The 25,214-nt window shown below is 36.2% G+C and overlaps 1 protein-coding gene across 4 annotated transcripts in view; it reads right to left on the bottom strand.

The window, feature by feature from the left end:
• Positions 1-1,824: 1,824 nt before the first annotated feature.
• DENND5A (DENN domain containing 5A) overlaps positions 1,825-25,214 on the bottom strand; it is a 72,192-nt gene continuing 48,802 nt past the window's right edge. For 2 of the 4 annotated variants that reach the window (XM_081317382.1, XM_081317383.1), the window contains 11 exons: positions 22,130-22,214; positions 20,325-20,409; positions 18,697-18,825; positions 14,626-14,747; positions 13,067-13,212; positions 11,247-11,365; positions 9,974-10,155; positions 7,684-7,766; positions 5,973-6,096; positions 4,588-4,756; positions 1,825-3,621 (listed from right to left, as the gene is read on the bottom strand). In XM_081317382.1, coding sequence (XP_081173508.1) covers positions 3,438-3,621; positions 4,588-4,756; positions 5,973-6,096; positions 7,684-7,766; positions 9,974-10,155; positions 11,247-11,365; positions 13,067-13,212; positions 14,626-14,747; positions 18,697-18,825; positions 20,325-20,409; positions 22,130-22,214 — 1,428 coding nt within the window. In that variant the 3' untranslated portion in view covers positions 1,825-3,437. Of the gene's footprint in view, positions 3,622-4,587; positions 4,757-5,972; positions 6,097-7,683; positions 7,767-9,973; positions 10,156-11,246; positions 11,366-13,066; positions 13,213-14,625; positions 14,748-18,696; positions 18,826-20,324; positions 20,410-22,129; positions 22,215-25,214 lie in introns of those variants that run through there. The other 2 variants (XM_081317384.1, XR_014025078.1) reach the window with 2 other exon arrangements.

The following is a 25,214-nucleotide window of genomic DNA, read 5'->3' as shown; positions in this document are numbered from 1 at the left end:
TGGAAAAGTATTTGTCCTCTAGATAGAAACGTGATTTAAAAGTTTATGTGCTGGTATAGAAGAAAATTCCACTGAAAGGAATGGATTGCAACTGCCTTGTTAGTAAATGGAAAAAGCTACACTTCTGGTGGTGAATTTCTATTTTGATGACAAATGGTATAGTTGCCTATCATATAAATACAATGCAGTCCTTGTTATTCTCTTATAAACATGAAAATATTTGAATCATACAGCTTAAAGGAGAAATTCTGTTAACTGTTATGCTTTAACAAGAATGATATTTCTAGCTGCTGAAACAGCGTTCTGTGAGAATTAGGTCATCAGTGCCATGCTGAGAATTGAGCTTTTCTCTAGTTTTATGAGAAATATATCATTTTGTGTGCACAGTTTGAATCTAGAAATGTTTTTGTGCCCTCCATTTAGCGTAAAAGAATAATAAGTGAACTATATTAATATTGCCTCTGTAATTGAGATATTTTGTTTGGAAATAAGTATCTACTGTGTTTTCATCTGAAGAGGTAGTTATATTTATTTATTTTTATTTTATTTTTATTACATTTATATCCCGCCCTTCTCCGAAGACTCAGGGCGGCTAACAAGCGTTAGCAGTAGCCTTCATTCTATGTATATGCCTGCTTGTTAGGGCTTTCACACACACACCCAAGCGGCATTATTACAAAGTCAGCTTAATTGTCCCCAACAATCTGGGTCCTTATTTTACCTACCTCAGAAGGATGGAAGGCTGAGTCAACCTTGAGCCTGGTGGGATGCGAACCTGCACTAATTGCAGGCAGCTGGTGTTACTTAAGGAGGCATTAGCCCACTGCTCCACCAAGGCTTATATTTATGAGAATGTAATAGCCTAGAAGCATGCTGGACCTTTATTTCCTGTGTATTCATAAATGCAATTGCATACAATGTTTAAAATACTCTCCTAAATTTATCACTATATATGTATCATATTGTACACTTTTTGAAACATGTCCTCAGATTTAAGAGGCCTGTGATACTCTGCAAGATTATGGGACATAAGGTAGATATTTAAAAATTACAAATCTATAGTTGATGTTCATAGAACCAGTGTCATGGTTCTTAAGATAAATCATGTTTGACAAATGTGTTGCTTCAGGTTCTTTTACCAGAAGCAATTTTGACCCACTGCATACTGGGCCCAGGAAACACTTAAAATCAAGTTTCTTGTATGTAGCGGGGGGAAAATTAATAACTTTAAATAGTATGCTTGAAATATGATAGGGCAGCACCAAGAATCCTTCAACTGTAAGAGAGTGATTTTGGCATCCTTGAATAATGCAAACAAAAACAAAGATAAATCAACTTCCCATTATTTTCTCTGTATAGATGCTGGTGATAATTGTGATTAAGCCATGTGTGATATATACATTCATACATCTCTTTAGTCACACCCTGCATTAGCTACTATTGTGCAAATCTTCTATTAAGTTGGTATCTATCAGAAGACATCTTATTATAAGAGTTTAAGGAACATGGCATTTCAAAAGAAAGTGCCTAAAAGATATGTAACAGGTTTTTTTTTATCTTCACAAGTTTAGTGTGCAGTCAGCTAACACTTTTCCTGATAAAAAATTAGGAGAAAAGAGTATGTTTAAGTGAACACACACAGAGATTTCAGTATAGCAATGCAACCAAGATTAGCATGAGTACACAACAACCAATAAAATAAGGGTAAATGTGCTCCTTTGATAGTCAAGCAAATTCCTCTTAGGATAAGAGTAAATAGATTAAAAATGAAGTGAAAGAAGGCAATAATGAACACTTTTCAAGATAATAATGAAAAACACAAGGTAAGTAAAAATAGTAAAATTTAATACATGTGCTGTACTTTAAGTTACTGGAAAAATGACCACAAAATGTAGGAATTAAGAATAATGCTACTTGAGTAAACTGACAACTGAAGACTCCTTTTTCACAGCTCCCTATGTTAAAGCCTAGTGTTCATACAGAAAAGGCCTCTTACGACAGTACAGAGATTTCAACCCTTGTCCTATGTATCTCAGTATTATCTCTATTAGGTATGCATCTTCTAAGGATTTTAAAATTCTCAGCTAATAATAACAGTTGTTTCTAGGCATTCACTAGATTTTTTTTCTTGATTGGAATTACTATTTATAAGAATCCACATCTGAACTTAATTAGAATAGGCTAATATTTTTACACAATGTTCACATGTATCCAAGAAATCCTGCATTTAACAAAGCAAAAGAATTAAAACATGATATTCAGCATTTGAAAAGAATACGTTTGTTATCTTCTGCCTATGAAGTAGGGTTAACCAAGATCTGAAAATCTTTACATGTTAATAGGTTGAGTAACAGCATAAGTAAGTCACAGTAATACTGACCTCACTCATACTCATCCCAAATGTTTGACCAGAAGATGTGCTTATAATGCTGTAATAAAATTGTGCCAGTAATGTGTCACACAAGCATGAAATTTTGTTCTATGTGACTGCATATTCATATGCTATTCCAGCAAGTGTCATATTATTACACTGTTAGCCATCACGAGTAGGGGATATGTGACCTTAAAATCACATTTCTATTTTATGTTCTGAAATACCATTATATATAAACTGATTGAACTTGAAAGGCATGTCCATGCTGAGACATATTTTTCTGGAGCTTTTGTCTAAGGGGGTTGTACTCAAGTATATAGCATTCTTTTTTAAAGGCAAAGACCAGATCATGATGAAAAAGTTAAATAAATAAATGCCAGTTAAAACACACTTATAATTTTCTCTGTGCAATTTCATGTATGAAAAAATACTACTGATTTCTGAACATCTATCTGCATGTTTTACTCCTGAAAAATCTGCTAAAAATAATACTGATAAAAAAGAAAAATGCTAATGAATTCAGTGCTTTGAGCCTATTAAAAACATTTACATTTCTAAGTTTCTTGCAGCACAGCAGTGACTCAACATGGAAATGCTAAAGAGATAATAGTGTAACTTGCGTAATAAAATATTAGTTTTTAATTGCTTAGTGACTCTTAGCAGAAATTGGAATGTGTTAATTACATTTTTTCAGGATACAATCTGAAGGCAAGTTGAGAGAATGCTAAGAGCTTCTCACTGCACCATTATCTATGGCAAAGAAATATTACAGCTTTAAAATAAGCTGCACAATACTCATCTAACTCTTTCACATGAAAGCGTGTAAAAGCAAATCAGTAAATAAACTCTAAAAGTAATTTATAAGTATCCTTTTTCCTTTTACACACCAGATGTACAGTTTTTGTTATATTTTTGCACACCATTTGGATCTTCATTCCAGAAGAGTTGCATTGAGTCACATGAATATTTTGGATGCGATGTATTAGCAGATAGAATCTTTGCATACTAACAATAGTTTGTTCCTTGTTGCTTTTTTAAACAGTGCTTGTTGCATGAGGCAAAATCAGATGTCAATTCCTTTGACAAGGGATGCTTCCAGTGTGATATTGAACTCCTGTAATGTTTGCAACACACGGATCAAAGAATTCACAAGTGTATGATCTTTTATCAATGCTGTATCTTCATACATCTGAGCAGTGATGGGGCAGTCTGCCAACAGAGCAATCCAATGGTGTAAGAGATGATCTCTGTAAGGGAAAGTTTTAGAGGTCTAAAATAAGCATTAAATATTATCTTCTTCTGTAAGAAAAATACTAAATTTTCTTGTGTTATCACTCCTTCTCAACTCAAATTTAGCAATCGTACATCTACTACCTAGTTTTGGTATGAACAAGCTAACTTGAAGGTCTGTGTAATTCTTGCCCCCACAAACAAAATATTAGAAGTAAAATGTGAGGCGTGACTGAAAAAAATGTCCTTCTCTGAACATTAAGAATTTTGAGATATGGGGCTGGAATGAGCAAGAAGAAAAAAAAATTTTTGAAAAAAATCCTAGCACAATAATTATTTCCAGAAGACCCAAATGGTTATATATATCTTGTGCACATGTGTATATGTGTCTGTCTGTCATCTATCAATTATTTGGGGTTTCTGTCTATACTGGCAAATTGTGTACCTATTCACTGTGGGTTTTTACTCTATCATTACGCAAAAACTATCCAGAGCTTAAAGATTTTTCATTAACAGGACACAGTTCTCAATTTTTAAAAAATTGTATTTACTTCTCTCAATAAACCCATAAAGTAAAATAGTTCCAGATGCTAGCAGTTCTGACAATGACTGGAACTTGATTCTGAAGGTAACTATTAATGAAAGAACAAAAAGGGTTATTTTCATTCATTTACAGTCCCATTATAACATCTGAGGAGCTCAAATACCTTTATTATAGCATAAGGTAGGAAGAGTAGAACTCCTGCTGAATATTCAAAAACAAAAACACTAAGATTTCTTTTTCTAGCACATTAAACAACTTTTTTTAAAAAAATCACTTGTCACAAAATAAATTGTTACAGATAATCATCTTCTATTTTAAATTTCTAAAAGCTAATACTTCTTTAAACAGCATCAACCTGACCAACAGAATAAGGAAACAAAATAATTAGGAAAACATTATAGCAAGCAGCTTGCAGACAAAGCAATAGCGATAGTCATACCTAGCTCCTAGGCAAACTAACATCTGAAATTTGCCATCCTTCCCAATGTTTCTAGGAGTGTTGTTGATGGCTGTTACAAAGCGACAAAAACTCCTAGCTCTTTTCTGCCAGTTTTCTTCTGGGACCAGTTCATTCTGATCAAGAGCTTCATAAAATCCTTGTGCTTTTTCTGAAGGTAGACACAGAACAAAAAATGGTCATCTAACCACATCAGATTGTAACTGAATTATTTTTGTGTTTTTAAATACAAACATACCAATTTTACTCTGATCATCTAATATCTATGGAGTACAGATAGTCCTCGACTTACAACCACAAGTGAGCCCAAAGTTTCTGTTGCTAAAAGACGTTTGTTAAGTGAATTTTGCCCCATTTTATGACCTTTCTTGCTACAATTGTTAAGTGAATCACTTAATCAGTTGTTAAAGTTAGTGACACGTCTGTTAAGTGAATCTGACTTTACTTGCCAGAAGGTGGCAAAAGGGGATCACATGACCCCAGGACACTGCAACTGCCATAAATATGAGTCAGTTGCCAAATGTCTGAATTTGGATCATGTGACCATGGGGACACTGCAACAGTCATGTGAAAAACGGTCATAAAGTCACCTTTTTCACTGCCGTTGTAACTTTGAACGGTCACTAAATGAACTGTTTTAAGCTGAGAATTACTTGTAATATGCCATTGTTTTCAACTTTCTTATAATGAGTATTAGTAGAGAATGTATATAATATATAAAAAAGCAAATATCACTACACTTTCAAATTTAAAATTTGACATTCAGGCAATTGATAAAATAAATCTCGTATTTTGCTTAGTGCTCTTAGTACCAAATATTATTTGACTACTTTCTTCCATATTCTTACAAGAAAGAGCCTTGGTGGAGCAGTGGGCTGATGCCTCCTTAAGTAACACCAGCTGCCTGCAATTAGTGCAGGTTCGAGTCCCACCAGGCTCAAGGTTGACTCAGCCTTCCATCCTTCCGAGGTAGGTAAAATGAGGACCCAGATTGTTGGGGGCAATTAAGCTGACTTTGTAATAATGCCGCTTGGGGTGTGTGTGAAAGCCCTAATAAGCAGGCATATACATAGAATGAAGGCTACTGCTAAGCTTGTAAGCCGCCCTGAGTCTTCGGAGAAGGGCGGGATATAAATGGAATTAAAATAAAATAAATAAATAAATATTGCCTTGTCTCTCTTCAAATATTATCCAGAATAATTGCTTCATTTCATTTTCTTATATTAAGAATGGGTGTTAAAAGTTATTTCTAGTACTAAATAGTGTTTATTGCAATAACCAATAATTCAGATTATCCATGAGGCTCATTTAAGAAAACAAAGTAGATATTATAGGATTATATCTCCAAGCAAGTGTTCCGTACTTACCTAGAAAATCCCAAATAAAAACATTTTTGAAGAGCCTAGGAGATTTAAATCCATGCTGAAACACTTGCTCTAGAGCTGAAACAAGTCCACCTTCTCCACAAAGCAAAAGTGTTAAACTTCCTCTCTGCCAATGGAAAATCAAACAATCAAATGCTTTATTTTTAAGTTGTTTATATATCTGTCTAACCATAAACCACTACAGCCTGTGATAATTAACACTATACATATTTGCCATGATATGTATATTTCATATTGATTCCACCTATTATATTAAAAAGGGACGTGGTGGCTCAGTGGGTTAAGACGCTGAGCTTGTCGATCAGAAGGTTGGCAGTTTGGCGGGTCGAATCCCGAGTGCCACGTAACAGAGTGAGCGCCTGTTACTCGTCCCAGCTTCTGCCAACCTAGCAGTTCGAAAGCACGTAAAAATGCAAGTAGAAAAATAGAGACCACTACGGTGGGAAGGTAACAGCGTTCCGTGCGCCTTTGGCGTCTAGTCATGCCGGCCACATGACCACAGAGACGTCCTCGGACAAGCGCTGGCTCTTCGGCTTTGAAACGGAGATGAGCACTGGCCCCTAGAGTCGGAAATGACTAGCACACATATGCAGGGGAACCTTTACCTTTATTATATTAAAAAGGTTCAGAAGTAAGGCTACAACAGAAATTGGAAATTTTTAATAGATTACATTTATTTATAAGGTAGCCAAATGAAAACTACAAAATGAGTAACACACTGGAACAGAGATAGATAATCTATAACTTATATATAGCAACAGCCCTTTTACTGGAATAAGTGGAGATCCCCAAATTGCATCAGCAAGAAAACAATCAACTTGTACCATACAATGCAAAGAAAGGACAATAGAGGCAGACCATTTGAAACTGCAGGGAGAATAGTGGACAACTTCTGTTTGCTATGGATGCCTATGCTACTGGGTACCTGCAACAGTATGTAGGAAACACCTTGAAGACGGGAGAAGAAATGTTGCCTAAGGAATGGTCAGATATGAGATGGTATAGTCTGCAACTGGATAGAGGGCCGAGTAATAGGCTCAAAAGGAATCCTCCCTAGCTTCTCAGACTGTAAAAAAGATGGCAGGAATTAGACTTGCCAGAGTCTGTTAATGTAGCCTTACAATAAAGTAGAATTAGTTCATTTGGTCATGTTTCCTGTGTGGCCTGGAAGACTAAGCCTGCAAAGGCTGAAGTACCACAGGATATGTCTACTACTACAAAATAGGGAAAAGAGTAAAAAACCTCAGATGAGAATGTAGTCCGTATATGAAAATTAAGGAAAGTATTGGTGATCCAGATTCACACAAATCAAATTCCAAACCTACCTCTCATTCCCACAGTGTAGTTTACCTGCCCCTTTTTATCAAATAATAACAATTCATCAAATTTGTATCCTGTCTGACTCCCAGTGACTCTGACTGGCTCATAACAATCAAAGGAATTACAGTAAAAGATAAATTAGATGTAAATTTATATTTCACCTCTACTAATACTGATCAAATGAACCTAATTACAGCTTCCAAACACACTTGAAAGTCCTAATAAGAACTGCCACAGTATGAAATTTACAATATCATGTATTTGATAATCTACACCTTTACATTAATTAGCAATTATATTAGTCAATTCTAGGCAGATATCAATCAAGGAAGAAATGATCAATCCCCATTATTGCTATGTATAGTAAGCTTACCTCTTTCTCTGGCTTGTGGAAATGTTTCACAATTCCATTTACTGCTTCACCAATAGATTCTTGTATCTGACCTGTATTTAACTCTGTGCAAAAGAGAATATATATATATATATTTAAAAAACCTAATTTGATGTCTAGTTTATACACAGACAAGTCCTTTTAAAAATAAAAATGGAGAACATATTCTCTCTTTTATAGCATTTTTTTCAAAAGTTACTGTGTAGCATACCACAAATAATAATCCCATAATAAAAATAAAATTACGTTATAAAATATATTCAGCTATCTAGATAATAAAGTTAGAAAATTAACTTTGTGGCTTTGCCCTAGTTTTGAATCATAGGTCCAAAGAGGACACCTTAATCTCAAGAACAAATCCAGTTCACTGCAGGAAGTGATATATTCCCAGCAAATGACTGACAAGCTGCTTGAACACATCCACTGATAGGAAGCTGTCCAGCTCGCTGGATAATTGGTTCTCCTATAAATCTTTTCTTCCTGTTAGGAAGTTTGTTTCCCCCCCCCCAACATTAAATACAAACTCTTTCCTATTACTTATGCTGTGCAGTAATATAGAAGAGATGATGGTCTTTTTGTTTCTTTTAAGTAGGTGAAGAATACTATTCTACCCTCTCAGTCTTCCTGTATAAACATTCTCAGTTTTTTTAACCACTCCTGTAGGATTTAGCATCTAGTAAAGGACTTGGTGGCTCAGTGGGTTAGGACGCTGAACTTGTCGATCGGAAGGTCAGCAGTTTGGCGGGTCGAATCCTGAGTGCCGCGTAGCAGAGTGAGCGCCTGTTACTCGTCCCAGCTTCTGCCCACCTAGCAGTTCGAAAGCATGTAAAAATGCAAGTAGAAAAATAGGGACCACTACGGTGGGAAGGTAACAGCGTTCCGTGCGCCTTTGGCATCTAGTCATGCCGGCCACATGACCACGGAGACGTCCTCGGACAAGCGCTGGCTCTTCGGCTTTGAAACGGAGATGAGCACCGGCCCCTAGAGTCGGAAACGACTAGCACGCATGTGCGGGGGAACCTTTACCTTTACCTTTAAAGGACTTGGTACACTGGATGGTGGCTGACCAATGCAGACCAGCAGAACGGAATGACTTCCCATGATGTAGAAATTACACTTCTATCCATGGGGCCTAAAACTACAGTTGTCTTTTTTAGTTGGTCTTTTTTTTTTTTTGCAGTCAGATCACATTGTAGATTCTGATTCAGTTTGTGATCAATAACAATATACTTGTGCATTCTGCAGTTGTCTCTAGTAAATTGCAAACATAATTTTTCAGTACTGTTGTAAGTTCAAATGGTTGCTAAGCAGGACTGTCATTAACAAGGACTGCCTGTGTATACTTGTTTGTGTGCATACAAAGTTAAAGCACCCAGTTGCCCATATATGTTACTATCAGCCTTCGCAAGTAAACCAGACAGGACTGGATGCATCTACTTGATATTGGTGTTGTAACAATGTGGCTGCCAGATGGTATTCTTTGAGGATGGGAAGCCATTCCCAAAATCCCTCTCTTTGGAAGAGAATAGGAGATTTGCAAGACTGATGTCAGCCCTCGTAAACCAGACAGGAAACAAGACTAGATGAACCAATTCTACTTTATTGTAGGGCTATATTAACAGAACTTTGCAAATCTGAAGGCATAAACTTCCCAATATCATTTTAGGTGCTTCATCCATTAGGATGGAACTTTCCTAAATATCTTTCTCTGGCCATTAAGCCACTGGGGGCTCCTGCCTCTTGTCTGTTTGATTCTAAGCAGTATCTCTTTTCCTCCTTTCCCAAAGATCACTTACAATTCCATTATAGTTATAAAGCTATAACAGGAAAATTGGTCCTTGGCAAATGATGTTAATAGCTACACTCAACAGGCTGAGTGCAATCTTTATAAATTAAACAAGAAAATCTCTTAACAGGTTTATGAGATATCCAGCTTGTAACCATTAATATTTTTAGCTTTATACTACAGATTTAATCAATAAACATTGTCTTTCTTTCCTCAGTCAGTAGATGAACCAATATATAGTTCAATTGCAACAATATTTATGAACTCTCATGCATATTTGAGATAATAACCAATTATATTGTGTGACTTAGTTTTAATAGCATGAATTTTGGAATTATTTACAACTGATAATTACAGAGAACATATTCACAGTTTTGAGAACAGACCAGTGGGTCATACAAGTAAGTGTTATAATACTGAGTCTCCCTGAGTATTCTATGCCATTTTTCAGGTAGCTCATTCATAACTACAATCCACCCAGCTTACTTGGCTTGTTGTTAGGTGATATGGTGACAAATCTTCTGATCATGCTGGGGGATTGCTGTAATGGAGGCGTTCTGCACTGTCTTTCATCTACCTCAGTATGAGATGTCAGCAATTCACCCACTAAGATCCTTTCTAAGCTGCCATCATCTACACCTTTTCCAAGCCATCTTCCACATGGAAACCTGAGGAAAAAAATAAAGAAAAGAAAGTACTGTAGGGTCACTGTGCTCATATTACACTTTTTAAAAGACAGCACACAGCAGACTTGATTTTGCTCTGTAATGTGAGTGTGCTTCATTGTAAATATTTCCAGTTACTGTATAATTGAGCCAGCAGAATAGTGTTCATGTACTTCTGAATAGACCAGGGGTCTGCAACCTTGACAACTTTAAGACTTGTGGACTTCAGCTCCCAGAATTCTGAAGTCCACAAGTCTTAAAAGTTGTCAAGGTTGCAGACCCCTGGAATAGATCATTCTTGGGGTATTGACAGCTACAACTGACCATCTTGAGTTTTTGAAAGATCACTGAAGGCTATTTGATGATGCAATGTTTCCTCTGGAAGAGGCATACTTCATTTTTCCCCCAGCTCTTTTGTGGAAAAGGTAAGAAGCAGAAGATGGAGAATTTCCAGAAGGAATCTTTAACTTAGACCACACACTTAGCAATAAGCTTTAATCGATCTACTATAATTTGATTATTCTGTTGCTATATTTTGGCAATGCAGGTTTAGGATAACGGGGGTTTCAAATAAACTGCTGGGAACCATTGGGTTGCCCACCTCTGATGTAACTCTGTCTCACAGGGACACACAGCCTACCTTCTGAAAATAAAATAAAAAATATGAAGATTGTGGATTTAAACATGCAAATATTTGGAATGGACTGCTGATGGGGTGCACAACAGCACAATTTAGGCTGTCAAATACTGATTTAAAAAATCAGGATATGTGTATAGGCTCCATTCTTCCATTAGATTCCAATTTATGCAGAAGTCAATGCATATTTTTTGTATAAGCATGAATCTAATAGAAAGTTACTATAATAGATAAAAGATTATTTATTATATGTGAAGTAGAAAATTCCAAATAAATGTACTTCCAACATTTGCAGATTCAGCTAGTAAAGTTATTAAGATTGATACATCCTTCTTTGGAACAGTTACAGAAACAAGCAAATGAGGCAATCATATTTATTGTAGTACAAATTAGTTTACTCAAGAATTCAATAATTCAAATACTATTTGTACAATGTATAAATTGAAAGGAAACTTACTTGTAAGTGTGACCTGTCACTTCATTTCTGACCATAACATATTCCACTAGCCACTTGGCATACAATCCAGAATTATCGTGTCCTATTTGTACTGTAGTAAGTTTTCCCAAATTCTGACACTAAAAATTAGAAAACAAAAAAAATCAAACAAGTTGCCTTTATTAATGTACATTAGAAGAGGGAAGATATAACAGGACTTTAGGCAGACATTGGAGAAGCACATAGACAAAGAATTGAATTATAGTTTGAAAGTCAATTCTGTTTTGCTCTGCAACTGGAAAGCAACAGAAATGCAAGGGAGAGAAGGCAATTGACACTCTCAGAAGAAGATTGGAATTTTAACTAGGGTTAAAAAGATAATATGATATTTCCCATTTTCTCCAAAATGATTCAGTAATTGTTGTTGATGGGATCCTCTCTCTCTGAAGGAACAGGTCCACAACTTGGGAACATATGGCTGTTGCAGGAGCATCAGAGAAAAGCCATGAGCAGAGAACGCATGTTCAGCATTGGCTAATATGCCAGCTGCACCCGTTTCTTGATTATGAAGCTATGGCAACATTTATGTATGTCCTGAACACCACTCTAACATGCTCTATATGAGATTGCCTTTGAAATGACCCAGAATTTGCAGGTGGCACACATGGCAATGGTCAGGATATTAATGGCTAATAATTAGTACTGGTATGTTCTCTCCTTACTGCCCAAGCTACCGATTAGTTTCCAAGTCCAAACAAAATTCTTTATTACTTAAAAACCTCTATGTAAACAAACTCCGGGTTACCTTAGGGACTGTCCCCTTCAAGTGGACACTGATGACACATGCATTGTAAAAGGGAGGCTTTGCTTAGGGTCTTATTTCCATGAAAGATCAAATGAGCACTGCAAGCAACATCCCCCTCCTTTGTAACGCTAATCCTAGAGATGCACCAGGTACCCTCCTTGCTGATTTCCCATAAATCACTGAAAGTTCTGTTTCATTAGACCAGACATGTCAAACTTGCGACGTCATGTGACGTCGCACAACATATCAGAGCTTTTTCCCCATTGCTGGCAATGGGGTGGGCGTCGTTTCCTGATGACGCTTCCGGCCTGCGGGCTAGCAGTTTGATACCGCTGCATTAGACCATCACTGACTAATTATTTATGATGGTAGATTTTTGGGTTTTGGATCTTTTTCCCCTTTTTGTTCTGTGATAAATTTAATGATTTTTAACTTTGTAAAAACCTTGGAATCTATTCTATAAACCTGTCAATGTATTACTAAGGAAATTACTAAGGGTAAATGCTACAATTGAAAGAAACAATTTTCAGAATCAGATAATAGGAGAGTTTTCTCAAAACCTCAAGTTAAATGTAGAAAAAGGAAACTTTACTCCTCTTTTAGTAACCTTTTTGTGATCATAATTGTCAGGGTTTGCTGGAATCCACAAAAGTAACTATTTTCAAAGGTCACTCTATTAAATTCTCTCCTCCCTCCCCCCCCCCTCTCTCTCTCTCTCTCTCTCTCTCTCTCTCTCTCCTGTTCCCTTTCCCCACCCACCCACAATGTCCATGCTTTTCTATTTTGTGTTCCATTAACTTGGGACAGATACCCCATGGCTCTGGGATACCTGTAGTTTCAAGATATAAAGCTGCTGAGAATTTAAAGGCCAATTGTCAAAGCTGTTTAAGCTATTCCCTGTTTTAAAAAAAACATTAAAGGGCTTACATTATTGTAATGTAGCCCTTGATCATTGCAGATTATATTTTGAACCAAAGCCCAAGGCTTAGAGCCTAAAAAGTTGCTTTCTTCTGCTCAACAACAACATGAGAGATACCTCAAATGTCATCTCCAGCATATTTCTTGGAACCTGTAGGATTCCTGTTTCACCCAATTCTCCTGAAATACACATCCATGGGTTGGCTGTAAACATTGAGCCACCAAGTTTTTTGCTAGGAACAATCAATATATGGTATGGAATCACTGCGAAAAAGAAAACACGTATACATCTGGGTAATTGTCTCCAAGAATAAATGCAGGGGGAGCTTCACTGAACTTCTTCAGTAGAATCTCCTACTCCTGAAATGTACATTTCCCCAGTGACAAACTCCCAAGTAAGAAACTTTCCCAGTGAGAATTTCCCTAGTTCATTTTGTCACCTTTCATGCATTAATATATTACACTTTTTAATGTTAGGTTTCAATTGAGTTCTTAAACCTATTACATCTGCTTAACGTTTATTGATTTATGTTCTGAAATCTATCAGTTAAAATAAGTAGTAAGTGTAGAGCGTTATAGGCTTGCTGGGGATATTTTTGAACAGCAACTTAGCAAATTGTGAAATACACACATATTCTTCTTAACTGAAATTACTTTATAGATCATAAAGCAAGCTAAGTAAGGTTTTGAGGAGATCTGTGTAAAAGTTATCCTACTTCTTTAATACTTTTTAATCTCCTGTATCAGCCCAATACTAGCCCCATGAGCCAAATGAAAGAAAAAATGCCAGCAACAGCAAATGGTAAGTAAGATGGGAACAGATCTTACTTCCATCCCTTACACTATTTAAATGTTTACTAAAATACTAGGTTTATACAAGCCAGTTACAATCGTGTTTATCAAATTTACAGATATGTTTTATTCTGTTTATAAATGAGGCAGCTTCAAAACTCTTTTAAGAATCCCTGTTTCCAGGAAATCTATTTATATAAATACACTAACATTTTTGATTCAAGGTACAAGCAGATAGCTACCCAAATATGCACATACAAATACCTGTCTCACAATTTATTTACAAACAGCCTTTTGAAAATTACTCTTCCCAAAACACACTCTATGTGTTTGCCTTATAGCTAGCATTGCATTCAGTGTCCTGTACAGACCAATTTTCTTTTAAATATCCTTAAGCATGGTTTTTCCTTTTTTCACTTCCCACACAAAAGTCATGACTTTCTGGAACAAATTTTGAAGGTAAATGAATATTTGCGTAGGGAGAGAAATTGCTCTCTTTCCAGCTTACCAATGAAAATCAATTATACTAGTTAAATATATTTTCTATCACATCTCAAAATAATATCATTATAGCCTCCCAGGCTTGAGAAATCCAGAGTTTAAAATTTGAATAATATGTTGGGATTAATATTGCCTTATGAATAATTGGCTTATATTTATTTTAAGATTTTACATAATTTTTAGAATCTGTATTTCTTTCATTTCATTTTCCTATGACATTTCTCCTAAGACTTTTAGCTCTCTATAGTGGCATACACATACAAGTCATATGAAAATAGTATTCCATGGATCTGACAAAGTGGAGTCTGAACTACAAGTGCTTACTATGGAAAATTAGGCACAAGATAATTTGAAAATTTTCCAAAAATAAAAGATTATACTTACAAATTGTTGTAAAAACATTGGTGAAGCAGAAGTAATCTACAGCATTGAATGACAAGAGATGATAAAGAAACTGTTCTTTTTCATCATCGCAACGGAGGAAAGCATAGCGTTTGTAGAGTTTTCTGACAAAGAAAATAAACACTTTATAATTATAATAGGAGTTTCATTCTGAAGAATGCACTGGTAATAACTATTGTAACCAATGGATTGCTGTTTTAGAGTCTTTTAGATTCTGTATGTGCTTTATATAAATTTCAACCCATTGTTATGTATACCACTAACATTTCTTTTTAAGGGATGGAAACTATTTTAGAAATATGAAAAAATGTGATTGTTGAAGGGTAAAAAACCAGATAAAAGAAATAAAATGCTGACTAAATTTGAACCATTAAATCTTTCAATCCTAGTTGTACTATTATCAGCAACTATATGGAAAGTATAATGCAAGTGTATAAATGCTCTATTCAGATTTAAGAATTGTTGTGTTTAATCGAATTAACTCTAAAGGCATAAGATGCATAGATTTCCACTTCAAAAAAAATAAAAATAGTAATTAATAGAACAAGGAAGTTGTAGCTTGATTTACTCTTTTGGCTAAGAACAATTAAACTTAGTCTCTGTTACCTAAAAAGTATGGGAGAACAAAGTGCTGAAGATTAGTATATATTTATTACTGTCTTCACTCAGGAATTCAAAGTAGTATATTTAATACTTCCTCTTCCTATTTTTCCCTAACATCAACAATCCCGTGAAATAGATTGGACTGAAAGAGTTAGCCCAAGGTCACTCACTGGGTTTTGTGGCTTATGGTGTCCAAGGAACTGAATTTTCAGTTTCCTACTCCTAAACTCCTAATCTTAAACATAATCATTTTTCTGTTCTGCCCTAATCCATATATCCCTTTCTGGAATATTTTCATTTTTAAAAAACAATTTTCTAATTAATCAGGTGAATGCAGAGGGAATAGGTTAGTAAAAGGTGTGCACGGTAAAAGAAGAGTTGGGACCAAGAATGAATGAGTGCTAAATGAATATGGATTGAATACAAACTGAATCATGAGAAAGAAATCAATCAATCAGAATAGAGTTGGAAGGGACCCTGGAGATCTTCTAGACCAACCCCCTACTCAAGCAGGAGACCCTACAGCACTTCAGAGAAGGAGCTGTCCATTCTGATCTGAAGGACAAATTGGAGTTGATATGGTCCTCCCACCAGTGGCTTCACTGAACCTGGAGAAAGGGCTGTGCAAAGCCTTCACCTACAGCAGGGGTGTCCAACTTGGGCAACCTTAAGACCTGTAGACTTCAACTCCCAGAATTCCCCAGCCAGCCGTGGGATTCATATTCTGAGTTTTTAATCCAAACTTCCTCATGGGGGGAGGGGGGAGGAATGGCAGAATGAGAGGACGCTGAGCATCTGGAGGAAAAGAAGGCCAGGTAATAACGAGGAGGATGGGTGGAGTGGGAGGCTCATCTAACTGATCCAGAAAAAGCTCAGCAGATCGGGCGGGGAGGGAGGGCAGCTTCCAGGAAGTTGTAGACTGAGCAAACTCCTCCTCCAGGGCTACTGAAAACACAACAACAGATGTATTCACAATCCCCAGGTGTCACACTTGCATGAGGGGGATTTGCTTCTACTTAATAAGAACAGAGAGCCAGCTGTGTGTCGTGGTTAAGGGATCAGGTGAGAAGCCAGGAGACTGTGAATTCTAGTCCTGCTTGGCGTGAAGCCAGATGGGTGACCCTGGGCCAGTCACTGTCACCCTGCCCTTGGAAGGAGGCAATGGTAATCCACTTCTGAAAAACATTGCTGGGAAAACTGCAGGTATTCACCCAGGCAGTCTCCAAGCATCAGACACAATGGAACAGAAGAAAAAATGAATAAAAATGATTAAAAGAAGTCTGTTCCTTGACAACTTTTAGTTACAGGTAGTCCTTGATATATGATCACAATTGAACCCCAAATTTCCATTGCTAAGCGAAACATTTTGTCCCATCTTATGACCTTTCTTGCCACAATTGTTAAGTGAATCACTGCAGCTGTAAAGTCAGTAACGTGGTTGTTAAGTGGCTTCCCCATTGACTTTGCTGGTCAGAAGGTGGCAAGAAGGGATCACACGACCCCAGGATGCAGTGACTGTCATAAATATGAACCAGTTGTCAAGCATCTGAATGTAAATCACATGATCATGGGGTTGTAAGTGTGAAAAAAAAAGGTCATGAGTCACTTTTTTTCAGTGTCGTCGTTACTTTGAACAGTTACTAAACAAAGGGCTGTAAGTCGAGGACTGCCTGTACCGCACAGATCTCAACCGAGCCCTCGTGGGAGCAGAGAGGGAAAAGAAGACCACCTACTTGAAGTGATCTGGTCATATATAGAAAATGAACATCAAGCTGCAAAACAAATAAATGAAGGGAGAATGGACCAAAGAATGAGAAGATCAAGAAAGGATAGAATTAATGAGATTCTCATGAAGAGACGTGAGAAATTTAAAGAAGAGAAGACAAAGTATGAAACAATGTAGGGATACGGTGGAAGAAAAGATGAATTGCAACATTAAATGATAGAGTGAATGGATTGCTTTAAGCCAGGGGTTCCCAAACCCCCAGTCTCTGGACCGGCACCGGTCCACAGGATGCCAGCAAGCAAGCCACACAAACAAAAAAAGCTCCATCCTCAGGATGCAGGCAGCAGTGCTTTTTTTGTAAAAGAAAAAGGTGCCGGAACTCACACATGTCATACAACCCGCCTTGCCTACCCTACAAGGTTCCATCCAAAAAAGGTGCCGGAACTCCGTTCTGAGCGTTCAATGAGAAAAAAAGCCCTGGCAGGCAGTATTCAAGACCACACCCCATCTGGTCTGTGGAAAAACCTTCCTCCGTGGAACTGGTCCCTGGTGCCCAAAAACCTGGGGACCTCTGGTTTAAGCTATATTTAGCTTTTTTTTTCTTTTTCTAAGTCATGTCAGTTAATAGTAGAATTAAGTCATGTCAGTTAATAGTCAGAATAGTAGAATTCTGGGATTAAATTTTTGAGCTCATATCATAATTTGAAAATTATCTTCTTTCACAAATAACTAGGAAATTCATGCAGTATTTATTAAATAATAATAACAATGATGATGTTGTTGTTGTTGTAAGGGACCTTGGAGGTCATCTAGTCCAACCCGCTGCTCAGGCAGGAAACCCTATACCATTTCAGACAAATGGCTGTCCAGTCTCTTCTTAAAAACTTCCAGTGTTGGAGCATTCACAGCTTCTGGAGGCAGATTGTTCCACTGATTAATTGTTCTGTCAGAAAAATTATTCCTTAGTTCTAGGTTGCTTCTCTCCTTGATTAGTTTCCATCCATTGCTTCTTGTCCTGCCTTCAGTTGCTTTGGAGAATAGCTTGACTCCCTCTTCTTTGTGGCAGCCCCTGAGATATTGGAACACTGCTATCATATCCCCACTCATCCTTCTCTTCATTAGACTAGACCACAGGTCTGCAACCCGCAGCTCTGGAGCCGCATACAGCTCTTTCAGCCATCTCCTGCGGCTCCCGGTCCTCTGCCATGTGCAGTCCAAAAAAAAAAAGTGGGACTAAAAAAGTTCAACCAATCAATTCAAATATGCAGGGTAGGTGCATATCTCGCCTTGGCTCTACTCTTCAGTCAAACCCTGTTCTGCGCATGTGCGCATGTACACGCATGCGCACATATTTTTTGTGGCTCCCAGTTTTTCCTTTTGTGAGGGAACCGGTTCCGAGTGGCTTTTTCACTGTTTCAGGTTGCTGACTGGACTAGACAGACCCAATTCCAGCAACCGTTCCTTATATGTTTTAGCCTCCAGTCCGCTGATCATCTTTGTTGCTCTTCTCTGTACTCTTTCTAGAGCAGACATGTCAAACTCGCGACGTCACGTATTCAGATGGTTTTGCCATTGCCGGCAATGGGGTGGGTGTGGCTTCCGGGCCAGCAGTTTGACACCCCTGTTCTAGAGTCTCAACATCTTTTTTACATTGTAATATTTTTTTACATATTAGTTGTGAGATATGAAAAGTGATTTTAAAGCAAATGATTGTTTCAACATACTTTGTGAGTTCATAATCAGAAAGAAGGTGTTTCAGATGTCTGGAAAGTAATTTCTTTTCCATAGAGAGTCGAACCCAAGCTCTAGCTTTACCAACATCTGTTTTGATCTCACTTATATTCTGAATATGCCTGAAAAGCAAAGCAAAATAAATCATACTGTTATTCTTGCCAAGCCTTTTACTGAGGAAGAGAAATAGGTTCATTAATAATATAGTATCATCAAAGAAAATTATTTTCTCTTCTAGCATAAAGATAAAATATGAATTGTATAGGCATAAAAGGAGTACAAAAGATGCATACAACAACAAATGCATACCCAAAAAAATATATACAGCTCAGGAAAAAAATGGGTTTTTTTGCGCTTAAGTGAGATGTAGATTTTCCAAATTTACCTGTAGACACATGTTTTCTGGAAGAAGCTTATCTAACTTCCAAACCCCTGAACTTCACAGTCTAATTATATTAAAAGATGGATTTTGATTTTTTTTTTGTAGAATATTCTGTGAGTTAGAATTGTGAATGCTACATGATAAGACAAGTTTTTAATATTGGAAATAAAGTATGTTCTAGAAAGTGTATAAATATTATGTAAATTAGAAATTTTGTAGCTTCTACCTTGAAGTTCACACTGACATGATTAGAAAGCCTGGAAGTTAGAGGTAAAAAGAGTGTTCCTTCTTTAGATTAAAGTTTAGAACTGGGATGTAATACTGATCCAGTAAAAACATGTCCTTGTGTACTCCAACATGGCCTGAGAGCAGACGCTGCTCACAAGCAGTCTTGCTTGATTAGCCCAGCTTTGCATTATGTGTTAGTAGATCTTTGAATTCATCTGCCCGACCAAACCCAGCAAATAAAGCCATAGTATGAGTTTAATCTGGTAATTATTTTATTCTTGGGTCTCTTAAAGGCATACAAAATCAAAATCTACATTTCATTGTCACACTGAGGTTGACTACAGACAGATTATTATCTTCATATATTGTTAGTGGGAGCCAGCAGATGAACACCAATGGTTCCATTTGTGAGTCTTAACCTTACATGTTAACAAAAGCTTAAAATGTTTAATACAGGGGTCTTCAAACTCGGCCCTTTTATGACTCATGGACTTCAACTCCCAGAATTCCTCAGCCAGCATGCTGAGTTTGAAGACCTCTGGTTTAATATGTTCTTAAACTATACTGAAATTTTCAATATTCCTTACAATATATGGCATTAAAAATAAACTGTATTTTGATATTGTCTTTGACAGTGTGCATTTTTCAACAATGATTCAACAAATATTTTATTTAAAGCAGTTATTGTCTCCTATAGAAAGCTAGCAACATCTTGAGGTAGTGATATCGAATAAGAGCAGGAATTTAAAAAAAATTGTGGTGAGAGCATTTTTCAAAATTAGCTGAAGTTTAGATTTCAATCTTTACCTGACTTACTAAATATTATATTTCACTGATTATACCTGATACATTCTTTTCAATAAACTGGCTTAAGGTTCTGGTTTTTGCCTAAATACAAAATGATATCAATCAAAATAATAATGAAATAAATTAAAGGAAATATTTTAAACTTAGTTGTCCTAAAATATGATTAAAACTTTTATCTGATCTTTAGGATTGCAAAAATCCAACCTCATGTCCTGGATGAGGGATACTCTTAAAGGAGACATTCCTGGATTGGCATCTGACTTCCTTCTTTCAGCATCTAGAAGAATTCCTAAAATACAGATTACATTTAATTAAATATTTAAAAAATCCGAATGCTTTGATTTTGAGCAACATTTGAAGTCATTCTACTATATAGGCTTTTATATGAGCTCATCTGTAATCTTCATTGTCTCATCAGTTGATGATTATGTTTTACATTAGTTATGATGCTCATATTAAAGTATAACTTTTCTAAAAGACCTATAGCTTAAACAACAGAGATTTGTGTTTTCTTATTTGGCATATTCTCTGAAAAATCTACTCCACCTTGAGTTTCTTCTGCTGAGAGCTAGTAGATGCAGGAAAACATGACAAAAGATTATTGAGAGTGGGAGTTAGTAGGTCTGAAATCTTTCATCTAAAAAAAATCTTCAAAAGTATTCTTTGAAAATGAATACTGTATGGACTTTGCTTTTAGAATAATTCAATTAAGTTTCCAAAATGCAGTTGGATCTGCATAGATCAACAGTTTGGGGGAATGGGGGCAAAGGTCACAATACAAGTGATAAGGCTAGCTGAAATTGTTTGCAGGCTTTGAAGAAAAGTTACAATGCATACTGTGGCATGATTTCAAATGTGTACAATGAGTTAATCAAATCTGATTAACCAAAGACACTGCAATTCAAACACATCAGCTTTTGTGCATTTTGAACTAGATACTCTTATTCATAATCCCAGAATAGAGTGAAGCGCAGAACCTATACTTTTCTTGGCTCAAAATAAGTATATTTTATACGTAAGAACCTAGCTCTTGGGTTACACCAAGTGCTAATAAGATATGGTATTAAACATTTTTTCACTAGTTACCATTATATTCTTTTGGACAAATTGAACAAGCAATAGTTTAAGGGAACTGGAGGGGAAGTATCTGCCCTTTGACTTAAAACACTTCATTAGTAAACCTAATTAGATTTCTAAATGGAAAGCCCTTTTTCTTTCATTCATGTAAATGACCGATATTTTCCATATCAGGATTCAGCACTTCTTGCAATATATTCTATTTATAATTAATAGAATATACTGTATTTGTATTAATAAATTGTATAGAAGATACTACTAAAAATTCAATTTGAAATCAGTTAATTCTGTCTTAGAACAAACCTTTATTATCAATCCAGTTTGTTGACTAAGGTTTAAAACTCTGTGTTCCACATCTTGTCCAATAATTGAACTCATCCCAATAAATTTAACTTTTAAAGTCCTAAAATGAACTTATGTCAGGTTCAGTGCAGTGGAAACATAGACCAAAACATATTACTTCAAACATAATAATAGTGCCTTTCTCAGAAAGGATTATTTATTTTAAAATAATAATTCTAGGTGATACCCAATAGAATATTTATATTCCAGAACAACAGTTCTCAAAATATGGTTCAGAGACCCTTACAGGATTCACAAAGTAAACAAATATTTTAAAGATGTTTTAATTTCTAATACAGTAAATATGAGTAGATATAACCCACAGAATCAAAGCTCTTTGGGGTTCTCTCTAATTTTTAAGAATTTAAAGAAATCTTGAGACTAAAATGATTTAGAACCACTGTTCTAGAATAATTAATATTCCACTGAGAATAGAATTTGCATTAGATTTAAGCTTTCAATAAATAAATATGTAATCATATCTTCTATGTGCCTCTGTTTTTTCTTAGAATTTAGAAATATAATTTGTTTTTGTGATTTTTTTTTCTTGTACAAAATAGCAACATAATTTTTATGGAAGACAACTGCACCTGAGGTACTGAAACTCCCAGATGTAGGTTTTCGCTGTCTGTTTTCTTGGTAATGTAACAAGTGTGACCACAAAGCAGACTTCCCCTTAGATTAAAAAGAAAGATTGGTTGTCAAATGCAAAATAAATTACTAATACAGAGCATGACATATTATATATCTTGTGCTTTATTATAAAAAAGATCGCATAAAAAGTAGCCAATCTATTCAGCCAGGCTAATAAAGTTCAGTTATAGAGGGGGGAAATATTTTCTGAGTCAGGCGTGCATATTTTGGAATAAACTTCAAAAGATTTTCTAGACTATTATGAAAATTCCCATGCTCATATTCAAGATCAGTTTGGGTAATTCTATAGACTGAGATGCAAAAACCCCCAATTCCCTTGAGAAGTCTGTAATGCTGGGAAAGGTAAAGGAAAGAGAAGAGGATGGTCAGAAAGGTGGATTGACTTAATTGCATGATGGGTGTATGTTTGAGAGACTTGAAGGGCCAAGATGAGGACAGATCACCCTGGAGAAGGTTTATCTATGTGATCAGAATGGACACCACCGTGATGACAGATTGGAGTACTTATTCTGGTATTTTGGGGAGCTGTCTATATTCTCTAACAAAGTGTTTAAATTTTTAGTGGTTTATAAACCTATAAACCTATAACAATGATAATTCAGTACCAAGATTATAACCAATGCATATTATAAACCTACAGATACATGCACAACTACACATATTGTATTCTTTACAAAAAGTTGTCCTTCATTTTAAAACAAATAATTGCATCAAAATGGATTATCAGCTTTTATTATCTTTTTTTCTTTTGGTAAAGGGAAATTAATATAAGAAGCAAAACTAATTAATTTATTAAAAAGTGATTGTCTCAAATCACTTATTCTCAATCTTTTAAACACTATGTGATGGGGTCATTTTATAATCCATAAACTCACACAACAGATTATTTGATTATTATTCTCTTTGTAACACAAATGCAACAATTCTCTGCATATTATTTCAGGGGATAAAGGCTGCTTATTGGAAATTTGTTACTGATACTATGCCTGTCCTAGGACAGGGACATCATTACAATTTTAGTTTACGTTATCTTTTTATATAACTGCAATTATATTTTATTTCTCTCAAATTTTTATTTTGGTTCAAAGTCCTAATATAATATGCCCCAGGTTGTTCAGAGACCTGAGCTAATCTCAAAGCCTTTTCTAGATTTTTGGGTTTCCTGTAACATAATACAGAGGACACACAGTTATATAGCTTTATAACAGATAACCCCACAGTTATATTTTAGAATTCCACAGAAGGTTTTATGAAAGTGGAATAGAAACTTGGAAATGGGCGCCCTAATCACTATAGATACCTAAAATATAAAGTAATGGGACACAAAATAATTACATAAGAAGTGTTCAATATGTGGAGGGGAAAAAACTTGATTTACAAATGCATGAATTATTCTTCTGCCTATTTCTGCCATTATATCAAAAACTTCAAGCATCTAATAGTAATCATGGAAGCAAAAATGTTCTAGACAGTTCCTAATAACAATGGAGAAAAGGTAGAGCATCCATTCACAGAAACAAGTTTTATATCAATCCAAAGCATCTGCCCAATCTTTATGGAAGCAGGAGATGAACATCCATAAGGAAAATGTCTCAGATATCAGTGGCCAAATATTTCCTTCTTTGTTTATATAGAAGACTGTTGTTCTTCAACAAAAAATCAAGATTACAAATATAGTTAAGAATAAAAAATCAAGAACAAAAACAAAAATAGAAGAAAGAAGAAACAAAACTTCAGAAATCTTATTACAGACATGTCAAACACAAGGCCCAGGGGCCGGATCCGGCCCACGAAATGGTTTCATGTGGCCCACAAAGCCATCCTGGAAACAGTGAGGGAACGGCCCCCACTGCCTTGGCTCTGGCCCAGAGACCCTCCTTCTGCCAGAGACACTCAGATCTGTCCCACTCCTGCCCAGGCCCCCATAGGCACCCTTGATGCGAACGATGTAGAGCTGGCCATGCTCACCCAGTAGGCCATACGCACTCTAGCCATGCCCACCCAGTAGGCCATACGCACTCTAGCCACACCCACCAAGTAGGCCACACCCACCAAGTAGGCCACGCCCACCTAGCCCCTTGAGGGCAACTGCAATGCTGATGCGGCCCTCAATGAAATTGAGTTTGACACCCCTGTCTTATTACATATCCACAAATGAAAATACTTGTATTTTTTCCTTTTCATTTTATTCTTGGTTTGCTTTTCAGCTCTGTACTTTTTTGTCTTGATGCTTTTTTGTTCAATGAACACACATATGATAAGGAGAAACTTTTAAATCACTCACATTTAGTATTTGTATCTGAATATTTTTGTAGGCATAATTTATCTTGTTAGAAAAATGGTGTTAATATAGCTTAAAATAGTGGACAATTTGAACATATATTTATCCTTTATTGCATAGTTTTCTAAAACTCCTTGTTGTATTTATTTTTCAGCCCCTGCAATTTCCCATATTTTTAAAAACATTAATGCAACAAAAGGTATATTTTAGTTCCCAATCTTATAATACAACAGAACTAGCCATTCAGAATAGGAACTGAATCACCTTCTTACATTGTTGGATAGTCATGCTTTCTTGCTACATTTCAAAGTGGGATTTCCTGCTTGGGCACAAACCCATCTATAAAGTTTCTCTCTCTCTCTCTCTCTCTCTCACACACACACACACACACACACACACACACACACACACACAGAGAGAGAGAGAGAGAGAGAGAGAGAGAGAGAGAGAGAGAGAGAGAGAGAGAGAGAGAGAAACTTCATAGATCATCATTTCACTATTTCACTTGTAAACCTGTGTTTTTAAAGGGCCTATGTTTCACCTCTCTCCCTCCCCCTCTCTCTCTCTCTCCCCCCTCTCTCTCTCACAGACACACACACACACACACACACACACAGAGAGAGAGAGAGAGAGAGAGAGAGAGAGAGAGAGAGAGAGAGAGAGAGAGAGAGAGAGAGAGAGGTGAAACATAGGGCCTTTAAAAAACACAGGTTTACAAGTGAAATAGTGAGATGATGATC

This window comes from Vipera berus (assembly GCF_964194415.1).
Source record: "Vipera berus genome assembly, chromosome: 1".
NCBI lineage: Eukaryota > Metazoa > Chordata > Lepidosauria > Squamata > Viperidae > Vipera > Vipera berus.
The sequence above is the reverse complement of the archived record's forward strand: the minus strand, read 5'-3'. Positions and strand labels throughout refer to the sequence as shown.